Raw genomic sequence first — 15,290 nt, 5'->3', positions numbered from 1 at the left:
TCCCACGAGGGAAGATTGATCTACAATATGAGGACCCAAGGCTCACCCCAAAGTCACCCTAGGTGGGGCCCAAAAGCAACAACACTCTTATTTGAGCTCTGCATTATTTATAAGACTGTGCCTTTTGACTTATACTTGCAATATGTCCCTTTTTACTTCCTGACCATCTGCATGTTTTCCCTTTACCACCTGAATGCAAACTTCTCAAGGCCAAGGGCAGACTGGGTGAGCCACTTAACTTTCTTTAATAGGGCCTCACTGATTCATTCACAAAGCAGTCAAGTAGCAGGTCCTAATTTCTTCCACCAGCAGAATGCACACATTGTTCACTTATTTGTTCTAAACACTGCCAGCCACCCTTACAGGGTCTGGGAATTAAAGTAGCAGGTAAATGAAACAATATTTCTATTCTCACAGAGCTTGTATTTAACTCACTATTCAAGTCCATGAAACCCCTTACCTACTTACCGCACTGTCACACTGCTGTAAAGGACATAGCTGCCCCTTGGATCCGTGCTGCCCTCTGTGCCTCCTGGGAACTGGAGTGTGCCTTTGTCATTGTAACCCCTCGCTTGCAGGGGGCCTCACAGAACTGTTGCTCACCCAATGCTGGATGCGTGAATAGGTGCTGTATGGTCATGCAGTCAGAATGCTGGAGTTGTTCATTTCTTCATCCTTTTGTCCCTGACATCTATGATTCCTCCCACAAAAATCTGTTGCCCTTGTAGTTTGGACTGGTTGGGCCTCTCCTTTCTCTATTCTTAATCCACTTCTTTCTCATTCTCTGCAAAATAAGGAAAAAGAATGGAAGTTAGATTCAAGGGTTTCTCAGAAATTTGCTTAATATACATTATTTCTCAAAGTTATTGAGCCTAAAACACATAAATAGAGAAAATGTACATTTTGAATGACTCTACACCAAGCTAATAAAGAAAGCAAATGGTGTGGTAACCTGGAGGTGGTTCCTGTTTAAACTTTGGGGTTTCAGGCATGATTTTGTTTGGACAGCACCAGTGATTTATCTTCCACGTAAAAGTTAGTTTCCAGCAGTCTTCAGTGCTTACCTGACCCAGTGGTTTTCAAACTTCCTCTGCTGGAACCCTGAAGTCAGAGTGGCACTCCCCAGAGACTGGGGCGGGGCAGGGAAAGGCGCGGCCATCACCGGTCTGGGCCCCTCAGCCCTGTGCCAGTCAGAGGCACTCCACATCATTCAGTCTGGTGCATTGGAGGCCCAGGCACAATTCTGCTAGGTAAGTGGGTTCTCAAGTTAAGAAATTGAGGCCATGACTTGAAGGATAAAAAGGTCACCCATTCTTTTCCCAGCCACACACATTTTTCTTTTTCTTTCACTTTTTAATTATAGTTTATAATTATATTATATTATAATTATATTATATAGTTAATTATATTAGTTTCAGGTGTACAACATAGTGATTAGACATTTATAAATTTTATGCAGTGATCACCCCAATAAGTCTAGCACTCATCCAGCACCATATGTAGTTATTATAATGTTGTTGACCATATTACCTGTACTGTACTTTACATTCCGGTAAACATTCTGTAACTGCTATTTTGTACTTCTTCAATTTGTACTTGCCTTCACCTTTTTTACCAGCCCTCCTCAATCCTTTCTCATCTACTGACTGTCAGTTTGTCCTCTGTGTCTATAAGTTTGTTTCTGTTTCATTTGTTAGTTTATTTTGGTTTTCAGATTCCACATATAAGTGAAATCATACAGTATTTGTCTTTGCTGTCTGACTTAATTCACTTAGCACAATGCCCTCTAGGCCTGTTCATGTTGTCTCAGATGGCAGGATTTCATTCCTTTTTATGTCTGAGTAATAGTCCATTGTATATGTGTGCCACGTCTTCTTTGCCCATTTGTCTATCAATGGACACTTAGCTTGCTTCCTTATATCTTGGCTATTGTAAATAATGCTGCAATGAATATAGGGGTGCATATATTCTTTGGAATTAGTGTTTTGTGTTTCTTCAAATCTATACCCAGAAGTGGAATTCCTTGGTCATAAAGAAGTTCTATTTTTGATTTTTGAGGACCCTTTAAACTGTTTTCCATGGCGGCTGCACCAATCTTCCTTTAATAGGGACTCACTGATGCATGAGGGATCCTTTCTCTCTACATTCTTGCCAACAGTTGTTTGTTGATTTATTGATGATTTCCATTCTGACAGGTGTGAGATGATACCTCACTGTGGTTTTAATTTTCATTTCCTCAATAATTAGTGATGTTGAGAATCTTTTCATATACTATCTGCCCTCTTGAGACAAATGTCTCTTCAGTCCTCTGCCTATTTTTTAATCAGATCGGAGTTTTTTTGGTGTTAAGTTGTATAAGTTTATTATATATTTTGGATATTAACTCCTTATCAGATGTATTGGTGAATATCTTCTCCCATTCTGTGGGCTGTCTTTTTGTTTTGTTGATGTTTTTCTTTGCTGTGCAAAAACTTTTTAGTTTGATGTAGTCCCATTTGTTTATTTTTTTCCTTTGTTTCCCTTGCCCAAAGAGACTATTAAAAAAATATTGCTAAGAATGATATCAAAGAGTTTGTTTCCTATATTTTCTTCTGGGAGTTTTATGGTTTTGAATTTTACATTTAAGTCTTTAATCTATTTTAAGTTTATTCTTGTATATGGTGTAAGAAAGTTATTTTCATTCTTTTGCATGTATCTGTCCAGTTTTCCCAACACCATTTATTGAAGAGATTGTCTTTACTCAATTGTTTATTCTTGCCTCCTTTGTAATAGATTAATTGACCATAGAGACTTGGGTTTATTTCTGGGTTTTCTATTTTGTTCTACTGATCTGTGTCTATTTTTGTGCCAGTACCATATTGTTCTGATTACTGTAACCTACACTGTAATTTGAAATCACGTATTGTGATTCCTCCAGCTATGTTCTTTTTTTCCTCAAAATTGCTTTGGCTATTCAAGGTATCTTGTAGTCTCATATAAATTTTAGGGTTATTTCTTCCTATTCAGTGAAAAATGCCATTCGTATTTTTGTAAGGATTACATTGAAAATGTAGATTGCTTTGAGAAGTATGAACATTTTAACAATGTTAATTCTTTCTATCCATGAGCATGGTATATGCTTCCATTTGTTTGTATCTTCTTCAGTTTCTTTCTTCATTGTCTTATAGTTTTATGAGTACAAGTCTTTTACTTCCTTGGTTAAATTTATTCCTAGGTATTTTATTCTTTTTGATGCAATTGTAAGTGGGATTGCTTTCTTAATAATTTTTCTGATTATTTGTTTTGGTCTATAAAATGTAATCAGTTTTAAATAATAATTGTACATGCTATTTTACTGAATTTGTTTATTAGTTTTAATAGAGTTTTGGGTGTAATCTTGGCATTTTCTGTATATGGTATCATATCATCTGAAAATAACAACAGTTTTACTTCCTCCTTTCCAATTTGGTTGCATTTTATTTCTTTTTCTTGTCTGGTTGCTGTGGCTAGAACTTATAATACTATGTTGCATATAAGTAATGAAGGTGGACATCCCTGTCTTGTTCCTGAGCTTAAAGAGAAAACTTTTGGCTTTTCATCATTGAGTATGATGTTAGCTGTGGGTTTGTCATATGTGTCCTAGCCACAAACATTTAAGTGTCCCTCCGTATTTGAATTTTGATATATACTGGAGCTGGGCAGAATCCTAGATCAAATAGTCTAGGATTAATAGGGATGAATGGAGATACTTTATGGAGCTGACCTCTCTGCCATCATTAGAGTATATAGTTTCTAAGCCTCCTGTTTTGCATAGAGGGCCTGAGATTTAGGAGAGGTGGAAGATCAGGTTGAATTTGGTGCTGATGGTGGAGGTGAAGAAATATCAGAAGGCCATTGTCACAGCTTGAAGCATGAATTCAATCATCTTCAGAAAAGCTGTGCCACAGGCTAGATGTCTGGCATATTCCTATATGGGGTGGGACTGAAAATCATTGTCAGCATGTGCCCAGCAGGAGTCCCCATAGAGCCCTAGTGTCTGGCAGATCCATGTGGCTAATTCAGGATTATCTGTGCGTGGAAGGGGCCTTTTTGTATAAATTGTAGTTCGAATTCTCCTTTTCTAAATTAGCAAAAGGTACAGTTAAACTCTACAAGACTATTCCAAACCTGGATAAACCCAGGATCAGGATTACCTGTGGAAGTACCACAGGGACAAAACAGGGACAAAACATGTGCCAAGGCCTCCTCTCTGAGATAGAATGATTCAGGGCCTGGAAACAAATGAACAAACAAACAAACAAACACACAGAAATTTCCAAAGTGATTCTCAGGTACCATGGTTCCCAGCCTAAACAAGTGTTTCTCAAGCTCAAATAGGCATAGGAATCTCCTGGACATTTTGTTAAAATGCAGAATCTGACTCAGCAGATCTGGGCTGGGCCTGAGATGCTGCATTTCTAACAGGTGCTCAGAGGCTGCTAGTTTAAGGGCCATACTTTGAGACTCTAAATTTTATTTAACAATGTCAATGCCCCTTCAACAAGAATTTTCTGAGAATCTCCTGCATGTCCAGCACTCACAAGCCACTCCTGAGGACTCAGTTTCAGAGACCTAGTTCAGTGGCCCAGCGTGTCAAGAACAGTGCAAAAGGCTGTGTTGGATGGCAGATTATGTGTTGAAGGCATGGAATAGTGGCATCATAAATGCAACAATTCTCAAGATTCTTTAAAAACTAGCTTATTCTGCATTGGCTACCAGCCATCAGACGTGGCAGGTGATATATTAAAACTTGACACCTAATTTAATTGGAGAGGAACTGAAAATAATCAGTACTTTATATTTGTGGAGCACCTCATTTTTCCATAGAGTGCCAAGCACTTTGCTGACTCCCCTACCTGGGGAAGGGAGAGTGGAGGGGGAGCTTTAATAGCAGGCTTCAGGTTCTGAAGGCTTATTATTAAGTGAATGCTAGCCAGCTGTTCTCACTGCCCCTTCCTCCCACAGCCCTAAAAGCAGTACAAGAAGAAAGAGCTAAAATTGCCCCAGATTATACATGGCAAAGACTCTCTTGGAAGAGGTTCTGTGGTGGGAACAAATGCTCAGGGAAGATATGGAGTTCCCTGAATAGGAAGTTCTTATCATCCCATCTCGGCCACTTTCTGGCTATGAAACTGTGGCCAGTCACTGAATGAAGGAGTGGACTATGGTCTCTGCAAGGTCCCTCCTGTCCCCCACATTCTACAGGGTATGGCGATTGACTCTCTGGGCGTGGGCAGGATGGGTCAGGAGTGTGTGTGCATCAGAGGATCCTAGAGGATACTTCCAGCCCAGAGGGAACCCAAATCCTTTTTCACAAGAGAACAACCTTGCTTTATGAGTTGGAAACATCCTGTGCCCATGACTGTTCTCCTACCTCACCCTCTCTTGTCCTTCCCTCCTGGGCAGCTTTATCTTGCCTGCAGGCCTTCTGCAGAAGAGGCCCAAACTGGGCTCAGACACACTGTGTGCTTATTCTCCTGCCATTTTACATTTCCTACGTACCTTACAGGAAATCAAAGCAGTTAGTCATTCCTGCTGACTCAGCATTCCCAACCCTCCCCTACCTCCTTCTCATCCCTGCTGCTGGGACTGGGTTAAACAGTTCAATCTAGAGAAGAAACTGGTTGGGCTCCAGAGGCCCCATGTTTAGACCATGGGACACACTGGACCTCTAAAGACTTAGGGCCCATATCAGAGAAAATAAGATTTAGTATGAGTCAGATTTTTGATCCCAAGTGTCTGCAGCCCTGGCATATTGAACTTCTATTTTAAAAAATCTTTTGTCATTCTATAGCACTATATTGTTAGATCTGTAAGTCAAGGAAGTGGAATATGATGGGCATTATTAAGCCAGCAACATTAGTGTCTTTGAGCTAGAAAAAAAACTTGGGAGATTAATCCAATGCAGCCTCTTGTTTTATAGATGAGAAATTGTGAGATCCAGGGAGAGGAAATGATTTGTCCAAAGGCACCCATGGCTTGTCAGGCGGCACAGCCAGAACCAAAATCTAGGGCTTTGCCACTGCATTATGCTTCTCTCTCATCACATGGCCCATGGTTGAAATCTGCTTCAAAAATATAGGTGTTCATTTCTTTTTCAATCCTTCCAAGTGTTTGTCTCAAAGCAGATCAGTTCTTCAACTGAAAGGGGTCAGCCCCACTTCCCTGTCCTCTTGTGGACTGCTAGCTAATTCTCATTCTATGATCTTTGTCATTGGTGACAATGTGCAACACAGAGCAAAAAATAGCGGTTTGGTTTTTCCCCCCACACTCCAAGTTGAGCTTGAAGTGCTGGCAGTTTAAACGAACTACACAAATAAATCTTGTTTTGACTCATAGTCCAGGGGGTGGATAAATATGGAAACCCCCAAGATATAATTTTACAGTCATTTTTTTTGCTTAGCATAACTGCATACTTTAATGTGCTGTGAATTTTTTGTTCTTGCTCCAGAGAAATAGCAGCACTATCCTGGCTAAGTGCTTTTCTTGCCTCCCAGCAAATAGATATTAACACACGCACGCACACACACACACACACACACACACACACACAACAACCCAGCAAACCCAACAGCTGCACATTTGGAGCTGAGTGTCAATCTTCTGTTCCAAACTGACAGCCCTTGTTATTTAAAGTCAGAGATGTGTAATCTTTTGAATTTTAACTAGTCTGTCTTCCAACAAGCTCAAGTTCACAGAAAGGCAACTAACATGATTGAAGGTGTAGAGAGGCTTCCATATCTAAGTCAGAGGACAGAAACCAGCTTTAGAAGCCTATTTTACAGCTCAGAGAAGAGAGGAGCAAAGGGGAGCAACTGGCGCAAACCAGTTGCCCCACAGAGGGACAGCAGATCCAGGACCAAGCCAGGTCTCATACAGAGAGAATGTGTGCCCCAGCTAAGGGGCTTCAGTTCCTCTGTCTGGCCTGGCACACCTATGGGATTTTACTAACATCTACAGAAGGTCAACAGGGTTTGGGTGGGCCTTAGGCTTGTTCTCCAGAGGAGGTGCTCTTTGGACTTTTAAAAGGAAATGTTCTTTCATCTGGTGGATAGTTATAAGCATCTTTGTCCCAATGTATAGGCTGAAAATCTAGTAATGTATGCAAAAGGGTTATAGCTTAGGCAGAGGTTAAAGTGAGAGAGGACTGTGAGACACCCACCCCAGTCCCAACCCTTCCCTATGGCCCTGGGTCAGAGATTGATTTGGGGCTGGAGTAATGTCCATTGACTGCCCATGATAGTTCACTCTCCAGACTTGTCCTTACATATTTTTGTCATGTGTTTGGGGAGAGACCTAATTCTCTTTTGTCAGTGGCAGGCCATGGCCCATGGAGGGGAAGCAGGTTGTCCAGAGAGTCTGTGTAAGAGGGACAACACAGAGAGCAGAAACCGCAGCTCTAGTTGAGTACATGGATGTTTTCTGCTCCTTCTTTTCTCTTCTATTTTTGTATCCAGAAATTTCTCTTAAAAAGAAGACTGCCCCTTCTTTGCCCAAGAGGCACGCTGCTGTGCATGGTGCACAGGGCTCAGGTGTTGGGCTTATGATTGTTCCCTGCCTCATCCTATTCTGTCCTTCGGTTCCCAGCCTCCCCTTTGGGAGGAGGAGAGTGAAGCCATCACCCATGTACCAAAATCTGGTTAGATTTCTACTTCTGTCCTGAGATTTCAAGTCTGATGCTCATATTTTCAGAGTTTCCATGTCAAAAAATTCCCACAAGCCTTAGTCATTCCTCACACATATATCTACAAATATCTCTCCTGTGCTCCAATCAGCAAGCCTTTTGGCCCATTTCCCTCCTTCCTCCTCTTTTCTTCCTTTCTGTGAAAAACTGTTTCCCAAGTTTCTGTGGCATAGCACAGTCAGAGAATGGGGTATTCCCATTAATTGACACTCTGGTAATAGGGAGCCACAGCATTTTCTACATGCCATAAGTGGGTTTTTCACTCACAAATTATTGTAATATGGTGCACTCCACTTAACACAGCTGCTACAGTATGTATAATTGAATCTATTTTGAAGACAATGTGAGATCCTATAGTGCCTTTGAGTCATCATTACCAACATTATTTACTTACCACGGATATATGGAAATACTGTTTTTAGAGCATTCCAGTTAATAAGACACTAAATAACAGAGAGTTTGTCGGACACCAGATTTTAGAGGAAAACATTAGAGAATCATGGGCCAATCTACCAAAGGGTCCTCATAACTCAATGGCTTTGATGTTGAATGTTCTTCTGGATTCTCTGAGCCTTAATATTCTTATTTAATAAAGTTTTTCATGACTGAACTGCAATAAGAATGAATGTGTATATTAAGAAATCATTGAGGCTTAATTTCAAATGTAATTGCATTTAAACTTAAAATAGGTGTATGTATCAGATGGACTTTGGACATTTATTTGAAATGGTGACATCAAGTAGCTGAACTATTGGCAAAACTATAACTATTTGATGGCTTCTTATCCCACAGCCTTCTCCATTTAGTAAAATATTTAACCACAATGAATAATTATTCATTACCAATTTATGATCAAAAGCCCCTAGTTAAATATTTCACAAAGTAAAAACTAGCAACCTGCTTAAACCCTATTTACTCACTTAATAACTGTGAGTCCTGGGCCCTTTGCCCTCAGGAAAGGGACGGACAGTGCACTCTTCACAAGGGAGGACTTCGTGGTGCAGGGACCCTGGGATGCACCGGCCCTGCTGATCTGCCACAGCCACAGGAGTAGTGAATGTGGTTGACCCCTTGAATAAACCTGTTATTTCTGGCCCAAGAAGTGCAGTTGCTATGGCCACGCAGTTCTTCCCCAGGCAGGGCTTCCTTCAGATCCAGGGCACCCTTTGGCAGGGCTGTGCAGCACCCCATGCGGTGACCTCCAGTGATTCATATGCCATCGTTTTTCAGGCACTGTGGACCTAATACCATGAATCAGATTTGGACCCAACCCTTAGGGAGCTCACATGCCAAATATGAGGCCCCTGGAAATGCCACTTCTCATCACAGCAGCCCCTAGAACAGCTCCAAACCATGTGGCATTCATTCCTTTGGTTCATTCTGGTTTATTAAGGTTTATTCAGACTAAGGCTAACTATGGAGGAATGCCCTCAGTGGTGCTGCAAGCCCTGGGAAAGGACACATAGTCCCACTGTGCCCTTATTATCCTGATACCCACTCTCAGCACACCTAGGGGGCCTGTATGTTCTGTCCAGCATCCAAGGAGAGTGGTGAAGGAGGGAGGGGACACTGCATTGACAGGGCCTGGAGGTACCCAGAGGCAGGCCTCAGGCACCCTGCCGAAGCCTTGTACTCTGAGGCTCCCAGAGAAGGTGGCTCTGTCACTCAGCTTTGAGGATGGCTGTTATCGCCTGGCCTATTGTGGCAGCAGGGGATTCTCAAGTCAGATGTACCTTTCCATCCAGCATTTCAAGCCTGCCCATCTGGGTTCTCTGTATGGATGCCCCTCTTACTTGGGGTATTGTCTGTTCTGCAGGAAGCTGTGGGAGACCGGATTCCTGTACTTCTGCTAGGCAATAAAATTGACAACGAGAAAGAGCGGGAAGTTCCCCGGGGCCTTGGAGAACAGCTTGCCAAGGTAAAGAGCAGGCATTTCCATCTCCGTGGATAGGGTGGGACTGAGGACAGTTGGGCATCACCCCAGAGCCTTGGTGGGAACTTCTCTGGAATGCCCCAGGGAAGGAAGCAAGGGGGCAAGATGGGTGTCCTGGCATCATGGGAACAGTCCAGCTCCTGTGCATGTGGGACTTTGTGTAGAAAGCCATGGACTATAAGTTGGAGTTGGCTAGGGATGACTAGGTTATGGAGAAGTTTCCCAAATTCTTTCCCTCACAGCTCAGAATTATAAATTCTTAGATAGTAAGAAGTTACTTATTTTAGTCCCTATCTGATGCTTGAACCCCATCATGTATGTTTCCACTTGATTGCCTTCAGGCATAAAACACTCACTAACTGCAAGGCTGACTTTTCTTTGGACACCTTTGTTAGAGAGTTCATCCTTTCTACCAAGACGGAGCCTCAAAGCTGTGAACTCAAGATAAATGCAGGACACAGACTGGACAGCCTACCAATAAAATAAGCAGCAGTCCTCTTGCCCAAGCCCAGAAGCAACAGGGCTGGATGGAAATCAAGCAACAAAACATGTAGTGCTTGCTCCTGGGCTGCTCCCACTCCTCAGTGTAGTTCTCAGGGAACCGTGTGTCCAGAAAGATGGGGGTGCTGTCCGGCCCCAGGATTCATAATTCTTAGTGTGCTCAACCAAACAGAAGCTCATGGCCTCAGGGGCTGGGAAAAGTGTACAGATGGTAAGATTCAAGGAAAAGGGAGGAAGGAGGGCCTGGCAGGTGTTTCTGTGCAGGGTCACCAAGTAGCTACATGTCCACAGTCCCTCATCCTCAATTCCAAAATCCAAAAAGCTCTGAAAACAAAAAGGGATTTGCATTTCATCTGGAAGAAAAATCTGACCAGAATTGACATGCAGTTATTGACGATCATTGAGTGCTACACTTTGAATGAATATTCAGATGTTTCACTGATGAAATTTTAATGAATATGTTTGGTTATAGGATGCTGTCCCAGACCCACGGAGGGTATTATGTAATGTAGTGCATACATGAATTAGCTTTCTGAAACTCAAAATTTCTGGATTCTAAAATATATCTGGATCCAAGGACTTTGACTATGGAACTGCAGGACCTGCATTTTTATCATCTCATTTTCTTTTCTTTTTTCTTTTTTTGGTCAGTGAAACAAAAACTGAGGCTCAGAGAAATTTAGTGACTTATTCAAATTGTCACACAGCTCCTCAGGGGCAGTCTGGACTTGAAGCTGGAAAACAAGTCTTGTCTTTCAATTCTAGGGCCTATGTACTCCCCCTCCCCCAACCATGGAGCCTTTGTTCTTCACAGACTGACCAGGAGTCAGGACTGAAGGGTGGGTGGATGAAGAGGGCAGAGGGCAGAGCTGGGTCTGTGGGGTGTGGAGCAGGAAAGCTGAATTGGGTGCCAGCATTTGCAGAGCCTTCTGATCTGCAGCCACAAAACAAGCATCCTTGCTCAACTGCTTATATCCCCATAGGGCATCAGCCTCCAGACTTCAATGCCATTAACATTGCCATAAGGAAGCAGGACAGCTATTAATGGGAGTGATAAATGGACTAGGATGAGCCTTGGACAAGGGCCATGTAGCACAGACTCTGCCCATTGAAGTGATGGACAGTTGTCCTGTGGCACCAGCGCTGACAGCCTGCGCAGCTGGAGTGCTAACTGACTGGTGTGAAGAATTCCTATTGGAGTGACATCTGCCCCAAGGCCTATGGCACATCAGTGTCCTGGGAAAAGCATGCTGCTGGGAGCCCTGCCATTAGCTAAATACGTGACTGGAGCAGGCTGGCCACTTACACCCTCTCTAGCCTCAGTTTTCCTGCCTGTGAAGTGGAAGAATGTCTTCCCCCTGGCCTCTGTGTCTTTGCCTGCATCCAGGCTGGTGGAAAAGGAAATGAGCACATGCGTACCCTACCTGGGAATAATTTGAGAAAGTGTCAAACAGCTTATGGTTTTGTTATTTTACAATTATTATAGCTCACCTGGGACATAGTTACAGAACTTGGATTAGTGGGATTACCTGAGGAGACAGAAACCAACCTCTAAGAGAGTGGCAAGGGGGTGGAGGAATTTAAGGGGACTCTGGAAGGAAGCAGGGGTTTGGGTAAAGGCAGACAGCGTGTTCGCTCCCCACCCCACAGTTCCCTGCACACCCCCCCCCCAATTTATTCCTTCTGTTTTATGATTCTAGGAGAACAATTTGATCTTCTATGAATGCAGTGCCTATTCCGGTCACAATACCAAAGAGTCCCTGCTCCATCTGGCCAGGTAGAGACACAGCTCAGCGGGTGACACAACTAGGCCGTGCTGGTCCAGATGGGGACCACTGCATTCACCACCAACCCCCACTCCCCCACCCCTGACCTCTGGGTCTGTCTTCTGTCTGCCTGAGCCTCTGGGTAAAGGGGCTGGTGGCCTGGGCCTTTGTGTGGCATTCCAGGGGCAAGAGACAGCCTTATGAAACACAATAAGGCCCAAAATAAAGCCTCCCTGCCTGTCACTGCATCTTAAAGGCTGCATTTTCCCCAGGAATTCTCTTTTTCAATGCAAATGCTTCTGGGAAAGGTCATGTCATAGGTCCTCCAACACTGGCTAATATCTTAGCAGTGATTAGTTGACAGTCAGCTGGGAACAAGGATGGGTTAGGGCTCCTGGGGAATGGGAAGCGGAGGCAGGGAGAGGAGGGGCTATGATGGGAGACCAGAGCCACCCAAGGGGATGACACTCAAGGACAGGTTCCATAAGCCTCTTCCTACACCAAAATTAAGAGAACAACACCACACACAGGGCCCTGTTTTCTGTACTTGAACATTCATTCGTTTATCTATCCAGGCATTTGTTTCATTCCATCCATCTACCCAGTTCACATAAGTTCTTACTTAATAGTACTCATTTGTGCTTAGCATTCATTCTGGGGCATCTAAAAATATTTTTATTTGAGTAATTAAGAACCTGGAACAACTTCTTTTATTCATCGGTGAGGTTCTGGGGTTATGGAAAACCGTGGAGAAAGTTCTAGGCTTTTCTCTGACACTGATTTTTGGATCTAGTGACCCTACCTTTTTGAGCTTTGCTGCTAATGTAAGAACATCAGTCATACCCTCCCTGCCCACTCACAGGTTGTTGTGAGAATCAAAACAGATGCTGAAGGTGAAAGCACTTTGACAGTATAAAGCAGGGATAAGATACTTAACACTATTTTTAATCCTTCACCTCCTACATCTAATCTGGAGCTGTGGCCACATGGGACAGCCCTTCCATAGTTACTAAGTAAGAAATATATGTTCTGAGCCTATACTGTGTTCTGGGCACTGTGATAGGCTGCAGAGACACAGGTATAAAAGATACAGTCTCTGCTCTCAGCAGCCCCTTCAATAATTACGGGACCGATGAGGTTATAACAGAAGGGTCAAAGTGCCATCAGAGCACTTACAACACCTAGAGGTTTGGGGAGGCTTCCTGGAGGAGGTGTGAAGGATCCATATTGACTAAACTTGGGCTTTACAAATTATAGTTAGGTACTTGTACTCCCCAGAGAGAGAATTGGAATACTCTCTCTGATGCTCTGGTGAGGTTGGGGTCTGTCATTATGACCCTGACAGTATACCTTCTACTCTGCCAGGATCCTCAAGGAGCAAGAAGACACAGTGAGGGAGGACACCATTCAGGTTGATCGCCCTACCAAGAAGAAAACCTGCTGTGGCTGATAGGCACCTCCCAGGCCTGCTCCACCCAGGCCTGGGCTCACAGGACCTGCAATGAATCCAGCACATGGCTCCTGCACAGATGCCCCTACCAAGGCCAGCCCAGACCTTTGTCCTTTTACTTGCCTCCCCCATAAAGAAGGGGAGCACCTCCGGTCAGGAAAGCTGCTCTTGGAGCATCTTGGAGTCTTTTCTTGCCCTACTTTCTCCAGACCCCAGATGCCCATTCTTTCCCTTCTTCCCCCCACCCTTCCAGATTGACTTCCTGGGAAGAAGAAACAGATGGGTTTTTCCAGAAAAGCCACCATGTGCCTTCTCCACCTCCCTTCTCTCCCCCACCCTTGCCTTTAGGAGCCTCAGCACTGCAGTTGCCACGGTAACGGTGCAGGGCTGACTTGCTGCTTCCTGCAGGCCACAGATATGGCACTTAGGCAATGAATGCCAAGGTGGTTGGTCTGGCTATGGCTCCTGTTCTCTGGACGCCAATGGGACACTCGTGGCATATGCTTCATAGACCTCAAGATACCTGCATGGTGTTGAGGGGAGCAAACCAGGATACCCATATCTTATTCCCCACCCTCAGGGGTCCTGTTCTTTTCCAGACTTCAGGGCCCAGGCTTTCTCAGCATCCACAGGGCTATGGCGTTTGCCCCAGTGGGTTCGCTGGAACAGTGCCTTACAAGGAACCCACAGCCTTTTCTCCTCACCGCCCACCCACAGCCAGAACTCCCAGGTGGCCTGGGGGTGATAAATGTGTGCCTGGGGTTAGGGAGTGGGCTCACTTGCTGCCTAACCTCCAGAGATGAAAAGAAAACTAGGGGGGAAAGCCCATCTGCTGCTCAAAAGAGAGACCATTTCTGGAGGGTATAAATAAACTGTAGCTATGTAAAGCCATTTTCTAAATGTTTCTCAAAATAGCTCTTTGAAAAAATGGTACATGATGATTAACGGGGTAGATTGACATGCCAGTGGTGAGGCCCAACATCACGTCCATAGTTACTGACTTCATCTTTTTTTTTTTTCAGAAAACTATTTAAAAAAATAAAGTATGGCTCTGATGGTGACATTTTGCTGCTGTTTGTGGACAGAGTGTCGCTGCTGGCCTTGGCACCCCTGTGACTACAGCAGCATGGGGCCTTCACACTAAGGGACCAACCTGGGCCTGTGGTGGTTCCTGCAGCTGGTGCTGGTGGGTTCCCAGCTCAGGGCAGGGTGCCAGCATCACTCCCTGGCTGTCAGCGGGGCTCAGGAAGGCACTCCTGCCCTGGGTAGGAAGCTGGATGAAAAGACCATAAAGATCCCCGCCAATCACCATTGTCAGGCTATGCTCCCGGGCCCCCAAAGGAGAGTGGGTGATGAAGTGCACATAGGCATCCAAGCTGGGGAGGGGCCAGAGTTCCCAAGGCTGTTCCCTGAAGCCTCCCCCAACAAACAGTCAGAGCCCATGGGTCACCAGGTGAGTGCCTACCTCTTTCTTGTAGGCTTCTCTCTCTGTGTCATCCAGCCCTTCTTCGTAGGCACCAGGTTGCCCATGAAGGGTGAGAATGAAAACCAGCAATGAGCATCAGGAGATGCTCCATGATCTTAGGCAAGCCAGCTCCCTCCCTGGGTGTCCATGTCATCAATAAAATGAAGGGTGAGCTATTTGATGCTTTAGGCTCTGTCCTCTCAGAATGCTTATGATGACATGATTGTTTTCCAACTTAAGCTATCCTAGCCCCCAGTCAAATTTCAGGGGGAACTCACAGGACACTCATTTCCCTAAGAGAGGGCACTGGGGAAGGTCTCATTAGTGGATGCATGGGGGCTGGGTCACCCAGAAATGGCCCTCTCATATCTGTGTGTTGCTATGTGAATACTGGGTGTGTGTGTGTGTGTGTGTGTGTGTGTGTGTGTGTGTGTGTGTTTGTGTGTGTGGTGCAGGTAGAAGGTAGGGATAGC

General features: G+C 44.3%; 1 protein-coding gene across 8 annotated transcripts in view; it reads left to right on the top strand.

Annotated features, from left to right (window-relative positions):
- The window catches only part of CRACR2A (calcium release activated channel regulator 2A), a 139,277-nt gene extending 125,011 nt beyond the window's left edge, over nucleotides 1–14,266 (top strand). For 7 of the 8 annotated variants that reach the window (XM_036018540.1, XM_036018537.1, XM_036018536.1 and 4 more), the window contains 3 exons: nucleotides 9,519–9,620; nucleotides 11,837–11,913; nucleotides 13,268–14,266. In XM_036018540.1, the coding sequence (XP_035874433.1) occupies nucleotides 9,519–9,620; nucleotides 11,837–11,913; nucleotides 13,268–13,352 (264 nt within the window). In that variant the 3' untranslated portion in view covers nucleotides 13,353–14,266. Of the gene's footprint in view, nucleotides 1–9,518; nucleotides 9,621–11,836; nucleotides 11,914–13,267 lie in introns of those variants that run through there. The other variant, XM_036018543.1, reaches the window with a different exon arrangement.
- The last annotated feature ends 1,024 nt before the right edge of the window (nucleotides 14,267–15,290 follow it).

This window comes from Phyllostomus discolor, chromosome 2 (genome assembly GCF_004126475.2).
Source record: "Phyllostomus discolor isolate MPI-MPIP mPhyDis1 chromosome 2, mPhyDis1.pri.v3, whole genome shotgun sequence".
Taxonomy (NCBI): domain Eukaryota; kingdom Metazoa; phylum Chordata; class Mammalia; order Chiroptera; family Phyllostomidae; genus Phyllostomus; species Phyllostomus discolor.
This window is presented reverse-complemented; position numbering and strand designations above follow the sequence as displayed.